The sequence below is a fragment of the Ursus maritimus genome, unplaced genomic scaffold, assembly GCF_017311325.1.
Source record: "Ursus maritimus isolate PB19 unplaced genomic scaffold, ASM1731132v1 scaffold_6, whole genome shotgun sequence".
Taxonomy (NCBI): Eukaryota; Metazoa; Chordata; class Mammalia; order Carnivora; family Ursidae; genus Ursus; species Ursus maritimus.
This window is the reverse complement of record NW_024426774.1, coordinates 58,172,315-58,194,667: the sequence shown is the minus strand read 5'-3', so window position 1 is coordinate 58,194,667 and position 22,353 is coordinate 58,172,315. Positions and strand designations below refer to the sequence as shown.

At 34.1% G+C, this 22,353-nt stretch overlaps 1 protein-coding gene across 1 annotated transcript in view; it reads right to left on the bottom strand.

The window, feature by feature from the left end:
* USP34 (ubiquitin specific peptidase 34) overlaps positions 1-22,353 on the bottom strand; it is a 237,202-nt gene that overhangs the window by 70,825 nt on the left and 144,024 nt on the right. The window contains 8 exon segments of the mRNA XM_040623443.1: positions 5,006-5,126; positions 5,224-5,279; positions 6,821-6,925; positions 8,015-8,167; positions 9,377-9,501; positions 9,636-9,676; positions 13,537-13,619; positions 16,496-16,696. Of these exon segments, the coding sequence (XP_040479377.1) occupies positions 5,006-5,126; positions 5,224-5,279; positions 6,821-6,925; positions 8,015-8,167; positions 9,377-9,501; positions 9,636-9,676; positions 13,537-13,619; positions 16,496-16,696 (885 nt within the window).

The following is a 22,353-nucleotide window of genomic DNA, read 5'->3' as shown; positions in this document are numbered from 1 at the left end:
TTCATGAGAAGGAAATCTCTACAATCATGTAAAGCGACAATCATGCTGAAATAACTTCGACTCAGATATAAAAAAGAATATAGACTATGAATAAGAGAAAGTTTCAGAGAAAAATGAGATATCCTAAACCCATTCTGTTCTTACTAATCGAACTGCAAAACAAGATACTATAAAAATGTATCAAGAATATAGTTCCTTCTATTTTTGAGACTGAAAAAATGTAAACAGAAAGCTTGACAAAATTATTGCTATAGACTGCCAACTATTTTTAATGCTAGAAGATGGACTTTTGACATTTGATGAACATATAAATTTCCTTCTATAAAATATGCTACTAAAAAGAGTTTTTACTTCAAGTCTGTTGTATATATAAAAAACGTATATTTATGTTGCTTTGATTGCCCGTGTCCAAATAAATGTAATGTAATGGTAACACAGAAGTAACTTCAGACAACACCGAGAGGTCACAAAAAATACTTTTTTCAATTTTAACAAATTCCTGGAATTATACTCTTCAAAAATACAGAGTTGATACAGGAGTGTACTTGTGATGAGCACCAGATGAAACATGGAATTGCTAAACCACTACATTGTACACCTGAAACTAATGTAACACTGTATGTTAACTAGAACCAAAACAAAAACTTGAAACAAAATTAAAAAAATAGACTGAAAAACCTAGAAATTTTTTAAGGCTTAAAAATTTGTGAGAGGACACCTAGGTTTCCCAAAATTCTTTATTTAAAGAATATGTGAACAATAAAAGTTTGAAGACCACTACACTCTGCTGGCTCTTCATCTGTCACCAGGTATTTTGCTAACGCACATTCCCGACGTTGACTGGATCGAACACTTTAAAGACCCCACTTTTTTAAATTACAAAAGTAATGCTTTTGTTTTACTGCATGTACATGTAAAAATAATTTCCTGTGAACTCAAGAGATGACCATCTAGCTTCCCAAAGTTACCTCCTATACTTCTTCCAACTCAAGTCAAGCTGAACTAATCCCTCAATTTCCCACACATATCCAGTGGTGTCCTATCACTTAATTTTTACTCGTATTCTTTTCTAGGACTTCAATGTTTCCTTTACTTTTCTACTTAAAAAAAAAAACAAAAAAAAAAAAACCAAAAAACAAAAAACCTTTATCCTGGGGATGCCTGTATGGCTCAGTCGGTTAAGCATCTGCCTTTGACTCAGGTCATGATCCCAGAGTCCTGGGACTTAGTCCCACATTGGGCTCCTTGCTCAGCGGGAAGCCTGTTTCTCCCTCTGCCCGCTGCTCCCCCTGCTTGTTCTAACAAATAAAAAATTAAAATCTTAAAAACAAACAAACCCCACCTTTATTCTATATTATAAAAGCTGTATCCTCTTCAAAGCCTTTCTTAATCATGTCAATGCTAGGTGATCTTTCACATCCCTGACGGTATTCCTTTAATAGCCTTTTTTTTTTTTAACCATTAATGGTAAATATCCTGAGTAGCCATTTGTGAAGGTACATACAAATTTTGAATAAGGCAGGTTTCTCAATAATTACCTGCTGAAAAAATGCACCACTAAATTGTCCGTTCTTAAAAAATACATAGTCAGTTCTTAAGAATCAGGATTGAGTCTTAATTATCAGTCTGTAAAGTATATATCTGTTGCTAGTAGAGATAAGAACGGGGTTTATATTTTTAAACGGGAATTAGAAAAATGGAAGAATAGGGCAAGAGGAAGGAAAGCAGTAGTACTAGTGGTGACGGTGGTAAAAGAGACCTAGTATTTAGCCAGCATAGCCTAAAATATTTACTATAAGGCTCTTTACAGAAAAAGTTAACTGATTCCCAAACTAAAGTAAATTCTCAATGAAATTTAATAAAGTAAAATCATTAAAGTAGAAAAGGTATTTTAAATATCTAGGAAATAAAGAAAACTTTTCTTAATATTACAACAAACCAACTGCCTTAAACACCTCCACTTGCATATCTAATTGACATTTCGTATTTAACATGTCCAAAATAGACTTGATTCTGACACTCTCACTTCTCCTCAAAAATGATATCTCAAGATTTCCCTTTCTTGGTAAATGGAATTATCATTCATTTCATTTCTCAGGCTTAAAATTGAGGAGTCTTTCTCTCTCTCCCACCTCACAATCCTATCCAAATTTAAGTCTGTGAGCAGTACCTTCAATATCCCAAATCCAACCACTTTCCACCATCATCCCTCTCCAGAACCACTGGATTCCTAGCTAAATTCCCAACACATTTGCCCTCCTAGTTCTCTACCTAGAGTCTAGATCAGAGAAAAGATAACACAAAATAATGGTTTTCTAACACATGCAAAGATGCTCAACCTTAATCATAATCACAAAAAGTAAAATAAAACTAGGAGATTGTTTTTCACCTATAATATCAGAAATACCTGCTATTATACTGGGTTGGTGAGAATGTGATGAAACAGGCAATCACCCACACACAGTGTAGGTGGGACCATAAACTGGCTCAGCATCCAGAGAAAACAATGTGGTTATACTGACCAAAGTCAAAAAGGTACATACCCTGTGAATGAGCAATGCTACTTCCAGAATTTTTTCCTACAGATTTCCTAAGTGATAGATGTATAAACATCTTCACTGCAATATCACTTGTAAAAGACAATTTTCATCATTAAGAGCTGAATACACACACACACACACACAATATTATGCAGTTGTTAAAAAGAATGAATTAACTGTATATGGCATATACTGATACGGAGACTCTCTAAGGTAGTGAAAAAAGCAGACTATAGAGCTGTGTGTTTAGGATTTTAATATCTGTAGCCAGTATTGTATAGTGGTTAGAAGTTCAGCTAAGGGGTATCTGGGTGGCTCAGTTGGTAAAGCAACTGCCTTCGGCTCAGGTCATGATCCCAGGGTCCTGGGATCGAGCCCCGCATTGGGCTCCCTGCTCAGTGGGGAACCTGCTTCTCCTTCTCCCACTACCCCTGCTTGTGCTTCCCTGCTCTCTATCAAATAAATAAAACTTTTTTAAGAAACCCCAAAAACTAGGCTAAGTGGGGAGTATGAGTAACCTCAGTGAGGCAAGTTGCTTAACTTGTCTGTGCCTTAACTTCATCATTTGTCAAAATGGGGTCTAGGGGCGCCTGGGTGGCACAGCGGTTAGGCGTCTGCCTTTGGCTCAGGGCGTGATCCCGGCGCTATGGGATCGAGGCCCACATCAGGCTCCTCCGCTATGAGCCTGCTTCTTCCTCTCCCACTCCCCCTGCTTGTGTTCCCTCTCTCGCTGGCTGTCTCTATCTGTCGAATGAATGAATGAATGAATAAATAAATAAATAAATAAATAAAATGGGTCTAATAACAACATCTACCTTTAAAGGCTCAAAACTTTGCCTAAGATTATTATTCGTATAATAAACAAAACAAAGAAGAAAAAAAACAAGTAGTCTTTAAAAAACACGAATAAGCAAAAAAAGAATTCTGGAAAAGAGGGCAGAAAAAGAATATTAAATTCTTTTTAATATTTTCAATATACAGACTTTTACAAATAAGAAAAATTTCAAAAGATATATATCAATTATAAACAGAAAATTCACAAGTTAACACAGACAAGACGTACATAAAAAGACACTCATTTTCAACAGAAACCAAAGACATAAAACTAAAGAAAAGTGAGACTGGCAAAGACTTCACTTGTAAGGAATGTCTCAGACATCCCCTTCACATGTGGGGATATCTGAGAAACTGAGATATTAGAAACATTCTAACACAGTGCAGCTGGGAAAATTAAAAGGATAGAGGCTTTTGTAAACTAATATATTATGATTAAAATCAATCAAATTTACTTTTAAGAACAGGTGTGTATAATGGGACAGGGGTGCAAAGATGAGGTTCCCTGCAGCTGTTTGTTTTTTGTTTTGTTTTTTTTTTTTTGGTTTTTTAACCACCAGCAACAACATACATGTCAATAAAAAAAATTGTTTCCCTCTTTATGTAGTCAATTTTTTAAAATATATTTTCAGTGTATTCATTTTTTAAAATAAAAAAAGATCACAAAATGGTGTTTATGTAATATAAATGATATACTTGAGTATTTAATATATCCATGGAAACTCCTGGAAGACCATCCATCACCTAAGAATCATGGGAAATCAAACTATATGGGAATCTTCTCTTTGCACTATCTAAAAATTGTTTTTCTTTTACAATGATTTTCACATTACAATGTATTATCTAAGAAACTGATATATTTTGGAATAAAAGTTCTATACTGGCTAACGTAGCATAATACTTCAACCCGCAAAACTAAATCAATCAAATTATTCCCAGTGAGTACAGGAAAAATTTAAGAAGGACATAGAAAAATAGCACAAAAAGGGGCTTTGTCAAATTGGGGAAGTTGTACAGATTTAAGACAGTTAAGACTGTCACCTATTTCCGGAATCCCCAACTCTATGCCCTTGAGGACTATCTTAGATCCTTCTGGTTATTCCTGTGTTTCCTACCACAAATAGTGACCTTAAGAAAACCACCCTCCAAACCAAAAACTAACTCCCTCATTGCAGGCAATGACAAAAGTGCTAATGGCAGAGTAAATAAATCTGAGGAGTAATTAAGACATCTGTGGCTATGGAGTCCTTAGGTGTCATCAAATATTCAATAGATTTCATGTCAAACGGGCTTCTAAAACATGAAACCAGTCAGAAAGGTACTCCATGACTACTTATTAATTCTGTGTAAATTATTAATTCAAAATGTTCAACCTACAGAAATTGTAGTAGAGGTTGCCTTTCTATGTACAAGTCACAGGAGTTAAAATTGTTTCTGCATTCCAAATATAAGTTTAGAATTTGTATTTCTAAGGTTCACCTTATTCAATATTCACTTTTCCAACCAGCAATAAAGTTCTAGCAAGATTTATGTTTGCATGTTTAAGAAAATTTAATATACCCACATACAATGCAACAACAAAAAAAATCTCGATCATATTTCCTACAGACATTTGATGTCTTAATACCTACCTGTCCTTCTCTTGAAAATTTAAAGGGTGGTTTGTGTTTAATAACACTTGTTGCAAGCCTTAGAAGACCTGTAAGCCCATCATCTTCAATATTACCATCTTGATGATCTAGGATTTCCCTGCTACAAAAAAGAACACAAGCAAAACAAGATAGTTCACATAATTATGTCCTTTATGTTTCCTCAATGATAAAATTGTGAATTTAACATCAAATTTTACCTTCGAATACAGTCAGCCAAATGTCGTGCCAAAGCATCTAAGTCGAGGAGTGTGGTCTTAATACAAAGAGAAAACAAAATTCAAATAGAGACTTTTGTGTTTAGTAGCCAGAGATTACTAAAACAAAAAAAACATTCTTCCCTTGTAAGTAATAATTTGGTTCTCCCAAATTCATTAATATACTAATTAAATTATAAATAATACAGCTACTCTTTGATAGTTATAAACACATCATTGATAGTCCTTTAAATAAACAGAATCCATGGGGGGTGCCTGGGTGGTTCAGTCGGTTAAGCAACAAAATCAACATTTCACAAAATAAAACTTTAGAGGATTCTCAAAGAAACTCAGATCTCTAAGAAAAAACTACCCTGCTTGGCAAGCAAGAAATAATAGATTCCTACCTTAAATGGGTAACCCAAGGTTAAAAAAACAAACAACAACAACAAAAAAATCAATGTTCATCTGACATCAGTATTTCATGAATAATCAAGTAAATTAAAACACATTCAGGGGCGCCTGGGTAGCATAGTCGTTAAAGCGTCTGCCTTCGGCTCAGGGCGTGATCCCAGCATACCAGGATCGAGGCCCACATCAGGCTCCTCCGCTATGAGCCTGCTTCTTCCTCTCCCACTCCCCCTGCTGTGTTCCCTCTCTCGCTGGCTGTCTCTCTGTCACATAAATAAATAAAATCTTTAAAAAAAAAAAACAAAAAAAAACCACATTCAATATTTGTAATTATTTCTCAAATGAAAAGTACTTTACGAATTCAATGTACACTGCTCCTTTAAAGTAGAAAATGCAACTACTACAGGACGTTTTAAAATGTAAAGTGTATAAAATGCACATGGACTAAAATACATTTTTTTAAGATTTTTTATGTAATCTCTACACCCATTGTGGGGCTTGAATTTACAATCCCAAGATCAAGAGTTGCATGCTGTACCGACTGAGCCAGGCGGGCACCCTGGGATTAAAATACATTTTAAAAAGAGAAAATATTTCCTAAATATCTAAATGTATCTTCTTAAAAGTGTTTCTCATTTTTTGAGAACACTTAGATGCATTTCAGTTTACTCAATTTATGAAGGAGAAAAAATATATATATATATATGGCAAGTTTGTCTTTGAAATTAACTTATTTTAAACATCTGTTTTAAACTATTTCAGTCTAAGAAAATTAGCAGATCAGTAAACTAATAGTTTCTTAACCTTAAAATCAACTCTATTTGAATTGCAATTTTACATATTCAAAACTCCAAACCCATATGCTATTACAGAATACTGTATATTTACATCTAAAGTCTAAACTTCACATCCCAAATAACATTTTATATCTACAGATCTTAGAAGAAATAAGAAATTACTTATAGGTACCAGATAAAGACATTTCAACAAAGGTCAAAGTAAAAAGAAAGGAATTTAGAGCAAAACAAAAAGGTCTAACTACAATAAAATAATTATGGCATTTCCAACTCTTAGAGAACGATTAAAAAAAAAATGCCCTTAAAAACAAGAGCTTATATAAAGTCATAAACATACATGTGCATGATCCATCCAACATCATACAAGTTACTGTATAATTTTCTGAACATACCTGACTAGCATCCTTTATATGTATGTTGTCAACTAATTTGCACAACAACCAAAAATACTCTTTACATCCAGGTTTTAGCATTGGTTCTTCTTCATAATCATCTATCTATAAAAAAAAAAAAATTCAACTTTGTGAAAACATTTTAAAAAGGGGAATCACTTAAAATTACAATACATTTAAGAAACTACAGACCTTATGAAAAATTAAATCTCTATAAAAACAGAATTCAAAATTTAACAAAAAATGGAAAAAACACTTCTAGCTTCTGTAAAATCAGAATAACTGGGCCCATAAGTGAATAGTATGAGAACTTTCAGAAAAATATTACCCTCAAATTTCTTACAACCCACTTGGAAAAGTCATTGTATGAATAACATATAATGCTAAATAGAATAGAAAAGAAGAATTCAATGAAAATGTGTCAACAAAAGAAACCTATAGGGGGCACCTGGGTGGCTCAGTTGTTAAGCATCTGCCTTTGGCTCAGGTCATGATCCCAGGGTCCTGGGATCAAGCCCCACAGCTGGCTCCCTGCTCAGCAAGAAGCCTGCTTCTCCCTCTCCCACTCCCCCTGCTTGTGTTCCCTCTCTCGCTGTCTCTCTCTCTCTCTCTGTCAAATAAATAAAATCTCAAAAAAAAAAAGAAAAAAAAGAAAGAAAGAAACCTATAGAACATAAGTATATATAAATCTACCCAAATGCAACGGTCTAGTTTTGAAATCTAAAACCTAAAAAACATTTTACGTTATCTTACATATTCGATGACAAGTAAATACGCAGGAGGAAAAAGTAAATCCTACAATGCATCATATTTCTGGGGTTAATAAAATTTACTTAATGAGCTCTGAATTTATTATGTAGTAGAAGGCTGTTTTACAATGCTAGCATATACACTGGAGCAGGAAAGGGAATTCAAAATTCAGAATCTCATTAAAAAAAATTGTGTGACTTAGTAAGCTGCATTTATGATGTTTTTATCATTCCATTTTAGTAAGAACAAACTCCTACGTGTACTATGGACACAATACGTCCACAATGCTGTCACTTTAAGAACTGTATAACTATTCTCTTGGTAAAAACTACATATAGTAAACAAGTACTCAAAATTACTGCAAGTATGTAATACAATGATAAAAACCTGGGGCAAAGAGAATTGCAGAAACAGAAACTGCTCCTAAACACAGTAAAATCTTACCCTAATAGGTTTGAGTGCTTGAGCATCAGGAAGAAATTTCAACAATGTTGAAGCAGCCAATAGCAGAAAAGAGCGATTGATGGAGTCTCCTCCATCCAGTCCTGACAGAGATAACTTATAAAGACCATTGCAAGACTCATGACGGACTGCAGTCTAAATGAAAAAGCAAGTTCCAAAGACAGACTGAGTTAAGTATTAAAAAGTTAATCTTAAAATCAACGTCAGCAGCAATAACATGTTACACGGTTTCTTTGGTAGTATTTTTTAAATGCAATGTTCTGATCATATACTCATGCACATAAATCTGATCAAATAAAGTACCCCCAAAGTATACAGTATTTGTAGAAACATGTTAGAAAATCCCAAATACGGACATGAAAAAAAATCCAAATAACAGTAACAAATACAAAAGGGACAAAGGAGAGGATATTCATAATGATTTATTTACAAAACTAAATAAAAGGATAAAATATTTTCAGAACAAGAAGCAATTTAGAAAGTGCTTATACCAAAAACATTTTACAGTTTCTAAGGGACTTGCCCAAATGTCACAATCATTACTTGTGACACAGTCAGAACAAGAATACATATGCATTCAACTCAGAGCTAAATGTATTAAGACAATGCCGCCTAAAAAAGATGTAACTATTGTAACTATTGTGGCTAAGTGTTTTAGCAAGAGTATGTTTCTACTATTTCATTCAGGAATATCAAGCTACAGGTAGTGACAATTATACTAACTTTAGTGTTGACATTGGAATCAAAATATATTTGACTTATCTCTTGTGTCGAAGGATACACTCTGATAGAAAAAGGAAAAGAAGTTTCTTCTAAAATATAAATTACCAAATAAACACCCTAATCCTTCCCAGAAAAAAAATTTCAAAACTCCAAAGCAAAATAATCAGTTTTATTTCAGAAAAAGAAAAATATGAATGCTCTAGACTAACATTCACAATTTTTTTTGCATTTTTATTTAAATTCAGTTAATTAACATATAGTGTATTAGTTTCAGAGGTAGAGTTCAGTGATTCATCAGTTGCATATAACACCCAATGCACATTACATCATGTGCCCTCCCTAATGTCCATCACCAGTTACACATCCCTCAACCCACCTTCCCTCCAGCAACCCTCAGTTTGTTTCCTATGGTTAAGAGCCTCTTAACATTCACATTTAAGTGTACAAAGTTCAAAACACTCTAGATCTTGAAGTGTTTAATAAGTACATTCCAGGCAATGGAATGGATATATTTATGGAATCATGTCCATTTGTTTCCATTAGCTCTTGTTTTCTATTATCAACGCAAATAATATAAAAAATATGAAGAATAATAGTACTGATTTTCAAACTTTATCTTACCTCAGGAATAAGGAGAGTCAATTTCTTTAACCAATCTTGTAAATGGTCACTATCAGCAAGGCTAGATTTCACTAAAGAACAGCAATGCGCCCAACTCACCAAGAGCCACATTGAATAATGTGAAACTAAAAGAGAAATTAGAAAAAGGTATGACTATAAGGCTTGTGCTGCAAAGAAAACACAGTGTTCATTATTAAAGATTATCTAATTATGCAAATCTTTTTATATTAAAAATTAGCTTTGTGGAACCCTTACTTACCTTCATGCCTAGACCTGTGATCGGACTGAGCTTTCAAAACTCTGTAAAGTAAAAAAAAAAAAAAAATCCACCACCACTAATTAATTTTAGCAATAAAATACAAATGACTCAATTTATTACCACATACCTTTTAAAGTTTATACATGTACCCTCCACAAAAAATAAATTTTAAGAAAAATATGTTTCCTATGGTCTTTACCTTTTAAAGAAACACTGATAAAGTATTACAGACCACTCCATATGACTGTTCATATTTAACAAACAATATGAGTGAATACAGTATTGATTAAAGTAAGTGAATCCTCAAGAAGTGCTCATGATGGGTGAGCTGGGTGGTTCAGTCTGTTGAGCATCCGACTTGATCTTAGCTTAGGTCCTGATCTCAGGGTCGTGACAGTGAGCTCCCCACCGGGCTCTGTGCTCAGTGTGGAGTCTGCTTGTCCCTCTCCCTCTACTCCTCCCCCTGTTCGCTCATGCTCACACTCAGTCTCTGGCTCTCTCTCACATAAATAAATAAAATCTTAAAAAAAAAAGATTTAGTTACTAAAAGAGATCTGTATTACAAAGAGAAAGGTTATAATGGCTTAGATTCTAAACTTCAGACTTCTAATTTTAAAAATAAAATCATACACTGACATACAATACCCTTCCTTTAGTATTGTTAATGACAATTTCTATTGGAAATGGTTAAAAGCAAATTACTAAAAAAACAGAGAAAACTAATTTAATTCTGTATTATTTTACACCCATTTTTCTCCACACATTTAGTTACTTCAGTGGAAAATGTATTACTTTAATTTAAAGGAACGTATTAAAAACTTTCATCTTAATATAACCAGTAAATGGGGATTATGTCTTACAAATAAATTGTTTAAAAAAACACTGATCTCTACCATCCTCATTTTGTTGTAGTGAACAAAACACTGTTCAAAATCTCAAAAAGCAAGACCCACCCACATTATTGATTTAAAGTAAAAAGTACTGGGGCCCCTGTGTGGTGCAAGCAGTTAAGCATCCCACACTGGGTTTCAGCTCAGGTTGTGATCTCAGGGCCATGAGACTGAGCCCTGCAATCCAGCTCTGTCCTCAGCACAGAGTCAGCTTAAGATTCTCTTTCCCTCTCCGCTCCCTGCGCTCATGCACACATGTGTACTCTCTCTCAATAAATCTTAAAAAAAATAAAAGTAAGAAGTAGAAAGAAGTTAAAACTTATAAATCACATACCTGTCCATATTTCATGTTTAGTTATTATATTATTATAACCAACTTTATTAACAGCGACCTACCCATCTACCCTTTAAATATGTAGCATTAGCAGATTTTTGATGGGGCACTTTGGGTGGCTCCGTTGGTTAAGCATCTGCCTTTGACTCAGGTTATGATCCTAAGGTCCTGGGATCAAGCCCCATGTGGGGCTCCCTGCTCAGCAGGGATTCTGCTTCTCAATCTGCCCCTCCCCCTGCTTGTGCTCCTGCGTCCACACGCTCTCTCTCTCAAATCAATAAATAAAAATCTTTAAAAAAAAAAGATTTTTGAGAACACAGGCAAAAAGTATGTTCTAACTGCCTTAATTGATATAAACCTAGCACCATAGGAATCGAGGTGGGAGCCTAAGGAAAAGATAACGGCACATGAACAGGCACAGACAAAAAAACAGGAATGGGGGGGCAGGAGGAGGGGGCTCACATTACAGAGATGGTAAAAAGCTCTTTAAGAATGGAACTGGTAGAATGAAAACAAGAACTGCCACAGAGTGAACCAGCTTGAACAGCAGCAGCTGGTATCAAACCTGCATGTTTATCTTTCCTTGTGTGAGGTTAACAAAGTCAAATGAACATTTCTTAATTCTCAAGAAATAAAAGCAAACAAAACAGTTACTGAATGGCCTTGTTAACTCAACATATCGTGGCTGTGGAATAGTAAGGTAGAGTGTGGGTTAGTGAGGACGTAGAGGAAAAGTTAAGAATTACTTAACTGGAGAGTTAACTGGTTGTTGGGGTATAAAATGTATCTTATCATACAAATCAAAGGCATGTTTACAGTACTTTCTTCGTTTCCACACATTATCCATTCATAAGTTTTACAAACAATAAGGTGCCTGGCACTAAAAATACGATGGTGAGCAAAATCAGATATAGTTCATATAGAACTGAGAGTGTAGTTGGGTAAAGCAGATATTGATCAAATAATAAATGTGAATTCAACTGAGACGAGATAAAAGAAAGGTAAATTATAAAATAAATAATCTTAAAATAATCATGCTTTTTTAAATGCAATCACTGCCTATGAAGGTGACTTTTAAAATCATCTAAAAACAGCTATTAGCCATAAATAAGGTTAAGCACTTTCAAACCTGTTTACATTAGCTTTATAAATCATTTAAGTATAACGGTAAATTTCAGCCCAACAGAACACCTACAGAATACACAGAAATTAATTTTACATATTTTAACATAACTTATGTGATTATGTAAGGCATACAGTCAGGTTCCCATGTATCAGTCAGCAATTATCACACTTGAATTTCTGTATCAAAATTTCATTATTTTTAAAATTTCTACTGAAGCCCAAATAAATGGGATTATTACATGCTCAAACTATATTCATATACACATATTTCCAACTCTGTCCACCAAGGGCCTAGAAGCAAGGACACCTCAGTAGCAGTGAGTCCACCAAGAGCCCATATTTTTGGAAGCTTCCCACCAATAGGAACTAGGGTTTCTTAAAGAAATGGCTGATTCCAGGACTAAGGTAGGGAAACTATATGCCTTGAAGATCTTAAAAGTGACAGGAAAAATAAAAAAAAGACCCCTCTTCTGCCACACATATGTCAAAAGGACACATGAACAAGCTTGAGGAGGCCAACTCAGGTATAATTTGAGTAAAATGAACAGTAATTAATAGTCATGAACTACAACAAATTGGGTGGAAAAAAATCATGAATTCAAACTGATACTAACGAAAAGGGAGAGAAAGCTCTTCCTCATAATGGAATGTCAACCAATAAGCATAAAATGGTTAAGAGTCAGAAAATCGCCACTTTACAAAGATTTACTAATGTTTAATTTAGACAAGAATCATCACTGAATGCTAAAAATCAATGAATGAAAGTTTTATGAGGAGCAGCTTCCCACAGGTCACTTTTAATTAGGAAAAATAAGAAACCTTGTTGTAGAGAAACCTGCAGGAAACCACATAAGCTAATAAAAATTAGTATCATTATTAATGGGACAAATTGACTTCAGCTGGATGTAGTGGGAAAGACACACTACTTATGGAGTGCTCCTGCTAAAAATGTATCATCTGTATTTAATCATGAAGAACAATCAAAACTGTTAGAATTAGAAAACCTAAACTGAAAGATGCTTTATAAAAGAACTGGCCTGAAGTACTGAGAAATGTCAGTATCATGAGAGAAAGGCTAACGAAGTATCTCTGATAGAAGGAAATGGAAGAAACAACAACTAAATGCAGGACATGATCCTGCACCAGGAAAAAAAAAAGTGTTCTAAAGAATATTAATGGGACAATTTGAGTGTGGACTATACATTAAATAACACTATCAGAGCAACGTTAAACTTTCTATATTTGAGTCTTTCACTCAAATGATTAAGAAAATGCCCTGGTGTTGAAGTATTATTGGTAAATGGACATGATATCTGAAACCTACTCTCACAAAATTCAGGACAATATGTAAATAAATGTGTGCACACAGACACACACACACACAGAGAAAACGCACACTCATGATTATGCAATAAAGTTGGCAAAATGTTGATAATACACAAATGAAGGTGGAACGGTATAAGTGCTAACCTTTAAATTTTTTCAAAATTAAGTTTTAAAGCACTATATTCTTGGTACAAATACATATAAAAATTATGTAAAAACTTCATACCTAGGAGCCAGATTATCATACGTATAAGCAACAGACATAAGTCGCTGAATCAAACTGGTTCCTTGGACAAGAACAAGAAATACCTTTAAAACAAAAACATTAAAAAAAAAATCTTTAAATACACTAAAACACAAAAATGCATTTTTAACCCAAGATTCCAAATTACTTTTTTATCTATGACAAGATAAAGAATATCATACTGTAAAAATATCAGTATTAGAAAACCAGAATTGTATAACCAAACTTAATATAAGCCACTAAAAGAAAGAAAGAAAGAAAGAAAGAAAGAAAGAAAGAAAGAAAGAAAGAAAGAAAGAAAAAGAAAATTTACTAATACAGAAATACAGAAGCAAAACTATTCTTTATTTTTGATCCACAAATTCTTTATAGGTCACCCAAGTGGGTGAAAAAAATATATTATACATGTCAATGGTATTGGGGGGGATGAAGAATTAAACACTTTTTTGCTTCTGACACAAGGGGAAAAAAGCCAACCAGTGACATATATCTCAACCATCCTGAAATAAATACAGAAAAATAAATATAGGGCATAGATTCTCGATTAAAAATCCTGAGCATCAACATTTAGTTTGCAACCTTTCAAGGTGCATGATTTTAATACATATTTAATTTTTAGGTTCTCGTTCTTCTATATAATTGGAGTTCTATATAATGTTCTATATAGTTCTATAAAATAGAAGAAAATAATTTGCTAATTTATATAAATAAAGAATTACAGACTCCCTTCTGTAGATCAGAACCCTTTTGGGTCCTTATGTTTTAAGCACTGTTCCCATCCTGGGGATGTGCGTCCAGTACAGCAGATAACATAGAAAGCACTGTAACACAAGTAGTGCAATGTGCCACATCAGCAAAAGAAGAGAGCAACAACTAAACCCATCACTGGTGAAATCAGGACAGCTTCAAGGAAAGCTTTTTGAAGTCTGACATGGAATTTGAACCTTTTGAAAGGGCTTTGAGGGAAACAAAGGAAATAATGCATGACAGTAAATTATGAAAAAAACCTAGTGTTCTTCCTCACTATCTACAGAATATCAAAACAGGGTAACTCTGTGTCTAGAATTAATATAACAGAAATTTTTATTCCCAAAAAGCTTAACATACTAAACTCCGATTAGGATCAACTAATGGGAAATATATACAGTAAGCATCTTTTCTAAACTATAAAAACATAACACTAGCATATGCAATGAAAAAATCTAATAAGATAATACATAAAACTATCAACGGTAATCACTTATGACTGGGAGGAAAGGTTCCCCTGTATATTGTGAATTATTGTCAATAATCATGTACTTGCATACATTTTTTTTAAAAAACCTTAAAACTTATGTGTGCATGTATTTTATATCTGTACTATATATATTTATATTATTAAAAGCTCAAGAGGAAATGACTAATTAAGGTCAAAAGCTTTGAAGTTATTTAATGAGTTAACAGAAAGGAACACAATCAATTTGAGTTTTTAAATTATAAACTGGGAAGATTATTCTGGAAAAAAAAATAACTGAAACATTACAGCAATGCAAGGTTAAAGTAAGTAGCTGACAACTACGCAACACTGTAGAACACATATAGATTACACTACAGTCCCCAAAGTTCTATTTTAATTGTATTAGCTGTAAATGATTAGAATCCTACCAGAGGTCACTTGTCCCACTTAATATCCCAAAATTCTGAAAGGGAAATAGGCTTCAGGTTTCAATTTCACCAGTAGTTTCCAACCTATGTTACACTACAATACTACTTCTATCAGAAACAACTCATTGCTCTGGGTGTTTCTTGGGCAGCTATGAGGTAAGGTGCTATAGTCAAAAGGTTACAAATGAGTAAGAGATCTCACTAAGAACTTGTCTTTATCTCTTCCCACTTCCCAGTGACAGAGCCATTCAAAGGGCAAATATCTGATCACATGAACAACGGAACCACGGACAAGAATTCTAATTACACTGCTAGATGTGCTAGTTACTGTACCATTTTTGTTTAGCTCCAAATCTACCATTCTATAGACGTGCTTTGTTATTCTATGGCTGGCACATCACAAACTAAATTCCTCCCTTGCCAGCTGGTTTCCTATGAGGCTCTGTCAACCTGGAACAGAGATTACTTCCTTGCTTTTTCTGACAGCATTGTACCATAAGTATTTAACCCAGGAGAAGCCACATGGTTTCAGAAATAGTAGCAGAACCCCTTCCTCTGAGGCCTAAACCCCAGGTCAAAAAGATCCTTCCTTATAAATCTCCTCATATCTGATATCCCTAACCTTTTTCCGTATGTTCCACAACACTAGGAGTGGTGAATGGTTACTTGTCTGGATTACCTCAACATTTTCTTTTTGTATGTTTAGTCCTCCAATGCAGACACGTAAAACCAATTCTTTATTTTAAATCTCCTCTGTTGAAAACACCTTGTGTGGTTTGTTTCCCTAAATGGACCCTCACAAATTTAGTATATAAATTACTGGGTATAAATGATTAACTAAATTCCACAGCTAGAGAACATTAGAATGGCATACAATTCATTCCTGAAATTTGGATAATTAACTGAAAAATATTACTATTTCATAATTACTACTACTGGATTAAAAATGAAGGTATTGGGGCGCCTGGGTGGCTCAGTCATTAAGCGTCTGCCTTTGGCTCAGGGCGTGATCCCAGCGTTCTGGGATCGAGCCCCACATCAGACTCCACTGCTGGAAGCCTTCCTCTTCCTCTCCCACTCCCCCTGCGTGTGTTCCCTCTCTCGCTGGCTGTCTCTATCTCTGTCAAATAAATAAATAAAATCTTAAAAAAAAAAAAAAAATGAAGGTATCACTTCAGCTGTTAGGTCATATTGTGATAATCTAGGATTGCATTTCTTATGCATTAATGTATTTTTAACTTTGTAAAACACAAATAGAATTCATTACTACAATTTAATGGTAACTTCTGTACTTTACCTCTGTTAATCTTGGTATATGAAGACCCTTGGCATGATCACCAGCAGCCTTTCTTGATTTACCAGGCCAAGTTCTTTTCCTATGGCTTTCTGCTATACCAGACCAGGCAAAGACATCATGATAAGCTAAATCCAAATCGGACGGATCTACTGCAAACTGGCATATTAACTTCAGCAAGCAAGCAAGACAGTCTAGCTGCCACTGTGGATAAGAAAAACACGTCATTTCCCTATTTTGATTAATTTAACATGGCCACTATACAACCTGAAATTGAAAGCTAGAAAGTAAAAATAATTACAGCTAGTACTTTATCCATGTGCTAAAGAAATTTTACTTCTCATGTACTATGTTGAGTAACAATTCAATCTTTTACATAAGTACATTTAAAATAAATGTTTATCTGGTAAAATATTATTTAGTATAAAAGTTTCATTTTTAACTGATTTAAAGCTCTACTTTAAAATTTTTAAAAACACTTCCTTTAAGTAAATTAGTATCATTTATGTACAAGAGTTTCATAGTATTCTCTTCAACAGTTATTTTCCTATCTTTCTAATCCCACTGACAAACTGCATAGCTATACCAATATGCCAGGGACGGGAATTCAGCAATACTACATTATAGATTTTCAAGAAAGATACCAGGAAATTTTAGTAAGAACAGTCCTTTCAACAAATGGTGCTAGAAAACTGAATAGCCATATAAAAAAATAATGAAGAAATAATCCCTCAACCACACTCTACATATACAAAAATTAACTCAAAATGCATAACAGAACTAAACATAAATGATAACTATAAAACTTATAGAAGAAAAAACAGGAGAAAATCCTTGTGGACTTCAAACATTTCTTAGATAGGATACAAATTCTGTTAAAATTAAAAACTTCTCTGCTTTAAAAGGCACTGTCAAAATAATGAAAAAGTCAGCCACGGATTGAGTGCAAATATTCCCATACATACACCTAGCAGAAAAATTTGTCCAAACTGACTAAGGAAAAGAAAAAGTCCTCTTTACTAAGATCAGAAGGGAAAGGAAAGGAGGGATGGGGGGCCCAAGATATGAGTAGACACTTCATGAAGGAAAAACAAACAAACAAACATGGTCAACTGAAACTTAAGATGCAGTGAAAAGAAGTACTAATGGAGGAAATACACAGCTATAAACACATTAAAAATAAAAAGATCTTAAATCAACAATCTAACTTTCCAACTGAAGAACCAGAAAAAGAACCAACTAAACCCAAAGCTAGCAGAAAGAAGGAAATAATAAAGAACAGAATTAAAGAAAACAGAATATAGAAAAATAAGAAAGAAAATCAATGTAAATAAAAGTCATTCTTTGAAAAGAACAAAATCAACAACCCTTTAGCTAAAAGAACTAGAAAATGAAAAGTGATATTACTAAAATCAGAAATAACAATAGGAATTTTTCTACCAGTCCTACAGAAATTAAAAGGATTACAGGAGCATACTATAAATAATGGTGAGCCAAAAAAGCTGGAAAACCTACACGAAATGGACAAATTCTTAGAAACACAAAACCTAGCAAAGACTGAATCATGAAGAAATAGAAAATCTGAATAGACCTATAATTTAAAATCTCCCAAAAAGAAAAGCCTTAGACCTGATAACTTCATTAATAAATTCTACCAAACATTTAAAGAATACTAAGCCTCATCAAATTCTTCAAGAAGGGAACACTCCCAACTCATTCTATGAAGCCAGCATAAACATATCAAAGCTAGACAAAGACACTACAGAAAAACTACAGTCCTATCCCTTATGAACAGTGATGCAAAAATTCTTGAAAAAACATTAGCAAACAGGATTTAGCAACACTTAAAAGGATTACACACCATGACCAAGCAGGATTTGTTCTTGGGATGCAAGGATGGTTCAACATACAAAAATCAATCAATACTCCACACAACAAAATGAAGAAAAAAGACATGATCATCTCAATTGATGCAGAAAAAGCATCTGAAATAATTTAACACTTTTTCATGATAAAGACACTCAAAAAAACCAGAAACAGAACAAAACTACCTAAATATAATAAAAGCCATACATGAAAAATTCATAGTGCAAATCATTCAACTGTGAAAGACTAAAAGCTTTTCCACTAAGATGAGGAATAAAGCAAGGATACCTGCTTTCCTAACTTCTATTCAACATAGCAGTGGAAGTTTTGGCCTCAACAATTTACTTTTTCCTTTTCAGTTTGGAGGCCTTTTGTTTCTTGCCTAAGAAAAAGAAACAAAAGGCCTCCAAACTGGAAAGGAAAAAGTAAAACTATCTGTTTTTAGATGATATGTAGAAAACATTAAGGAAAAAAAGCTCTTAAATGAATTCAGCAAGGTAAAGGATTCAAAGCCAACACACAAAATTCAGACGCATTTCCATACATGAACAATGAACACTATGAAAGAGAAATTACAAAAAGAATTCCATTTACACTAGCATCAAAAGAACATTTTCTTAATAAACAAAGGTTATGAAAGACTTCTACAATGAAAAGACATAAATATATGGAAACACAGCCCATGCCCATGGACTGAACTTCTTATTAAAATATCAATACTACCTAAAATAATCTATAACAAAATACAAATGACATTTTTTGCAAAAAAGAAAAACCCATGCTAAAATTCACATGGAATCTCAAGGGACCCCAGAGCCAATACAATCTTAAAAGAACAAAATTGGAGGACTCACACCTCCTCATTTCAAACCTTATTACTGAGCTACAGCAATCAACATTGATGTGCTATGGCATAAAGACATACATAGATGAATGGAATAGAGCACCCAGAAATAAACCCTCACATATATGGTCAAATGATTTTTGACAAGGGTGCCAAGACCATTCAATGGGAGGAAGGACAGTATTTTCAAAAAATAGTACTGAGAAACCTGGATATCCATACGCAGAAGGATAAAGGTAGACCCTTACACACTAAAATGCCATATGTGAAAATTAACTCAAAATGAAACAAGGCCCTAAATATAAGACCTAAAATAAATTCTTAGGAGAATACAGGATAGAAACTTCATGACAATGGGTTTGGACACATGATTTCTTAGATAGGACACCAAAGGTACAGGTAATAAAAGAAAAAAGAGACACATTAGACTTCATGAAAATTTAAAAAGTTCATGCAATCTACAGATGAGAGAAGATACTTGCAAACTATGTATCTGATAAAGTATTAATATTCACAATATACAGAGTACTTCTAAAACTCAAAAAAACCAAACGACCTGATTCAAAAATAAGCCAAGGAGTTGAAAAGACATTTCTCTGAAGACGATACATAAATGGACAATGAGCACAAGAAAAGGTCCTCAGCTTCACTGTTTATTAAGAAAATGCACACTAAAATCACAGTAAGATGCCACCTCACACCCATCAGGATGACTAATATCAAAAAAACAGAAAATAAAAGTGTTGGCAAATATACAGAAAAATTGGAACCCTCGTGCACTCTGGTAGGAATGTAAGATGATATAGCTGCTGTAGAAAACTGTATGGTGGTTCCTCAAAAAACTGAAAACATAACTCCCATATGAGCCAGCAATTCCACTCCTAGGTATATACCCAAAAGAACTGAAAGCAGGGTTTCAAAGATATTTACACATCTATATTCATAGCAGCATTACTCAGAATAGAGAGAATACAGAAGCAACCCATGTCCACTGATGAATGCATGGATAAGCAAAATCTGGTATACACTGCATACAACGGGATATTATTCAGCATCAAAAAGGAAGGAAATTCCTGTAGCGATATGTTACAATAAGGATGATGCTGGAGGACATTTTGTTAGTGAAATAAGCTAGTCACAGAAAGACAAATACCGTATGATTCCACTTACAGGAGGTACTCAGAGTAGTCAAAATCATGGAGACAAAGTATAATGGCAGTTTGTCTCAGGATGGGGGGAGGGGAGAATGGGGAGTCACTGTTTAATAGGTATAATTTTAATTTTACAAGATGAAAATAAGGGCGCCTGGGTGGGTCAACCAGTTAATTAAGCATCTGCCTTTGACTTAGGTCATGATCTCAGCATCCTGGGACTTAGCCCAGCACTAGGCTCTCTGCTCAGAGGGGAGTCGGCTTCTCCCTCTTGTTCTCCCTGTGAGCGAGTGCTCTCTCAAAAAAAAAAAAAACTTAAAAAAAAAAAAATGAAAATAGTAACGGGGATGGATGGTAGTGACAATTCCACTACAAGGGAAGGTATATACCACTGAACTACACACCTAAAAATGGTTAAGATAGCAAATGTTAAGTGTATTTTACCACGATTAAAAAAAACAAAACAAAACCAGCAGTTATGTAAAGCACACGTACAGATCACCAGTCACCAGAGATTATGCAAAGCAAAAGCACCATGAGATAATACTACATACCCAGTAGAAAGGCTCAAATTAAAAAGACTGACTACACCAACTTTTGCTGAGGATATGAAGCAACTGGAACTCTCATACGTTGTATGGTACAACTGTTTGGGAAAACACTTCTGCAGTTTCTTACAAAGTTAATTTTACATTTACCGTATTACTCAGCAAATTCTTTTCTTGGTACTGACCCAAGAGAAAAACATATGCACACTTGAAAGACTTGAATATGAATGCTTGTTAACTTTATTCATAATAGCCCCAAACCAGAAACTCAAGCGTCCATCAATAAGTGAATGGATAAGCAAGGAGTAGTATACCTACTCAAGGGATATATTGCTCAGCAGTAACAACTAACAACAACCAAAATACATGCAACATTTATCAGCCTCAAAATACATGCTGAGTAAGACACCAGATACAAAGAACACATACCATTTTTATTCCATTTACATGGAATTCTATTAATGCACATGTAATCTTAAAACAACAAAAAGATCAGTGGTTGCTCAGGACTGGCTGGTTGGGAGAATGGGGGAAACTGATGGTACAAAAAAAAGCAGGGTGGAGGGGCACCTTGGTGACTCAGTTGGTTAAGTGTCTGACTCTTCATTTTCACTCAAGTCATTTCAGGGTTGTGAGATCAAGCCCAGTATCAGGTGTGGAACCTGCTCAGGATTCTCTCTCCCTCCCCTCCTTCTACCTCTTCCCTTTACCCTCCCCTTCTCTCTCCCTTGCTTTAAAAAAAAAAAAAAAAAAAAAGGCAGGGTGGAACTTCTGAGGTAATAGAAATGTCCTCTATCTTTTTGTGTTGGTGGATTACACGAGTATACACATTTTTCAAAACTTAAACTATACTTTTTAAAATGAGTTCATTATCTATTTCATGAAAAGTACACTTCAACTCCCTATCACACACAAAAATTAACTTAGAATGGATCAAAGACCTAAATGTTTAAAAATTAAAACTGTAGAATTCTTAAAAGAAAACATAGTCATTAATATTTGTGACCTTAGGTGACACACTACTTTCAAGAATGAACCTTAACATTATGCTAAGTGAAAGAAGCCAGTCACGAAGGACCATATACATTTTATATGGCTCCATTTATACGAAATGTCCATAATAGGCAAATCCATAGAGACTGAAAAGAGATTAGATTAGTGGCTGCCCAGAGCTGAAATGTTTCAAGGAAAATGAGGAGTGATTGAGAGTAAGTGTGGGGTTTCTTTTTTGAGGCGATGAAATTGTTCTGGCATTAGTGGTAATACTTGTACGACTCTGTAAATATACCAAAAATCATTGCTTTTTAAAAGGTAATTTTACTATACGTGGGTTCTGACTCAAAAATTTTTAATTTGAAAGTATACCTCAACTAAACTCATTTTAAAGAGAAAAAAATTAAATTTTTAACAAGAATGACTCAGAATTTGTAAGTATTCTATAATATGTTAGGA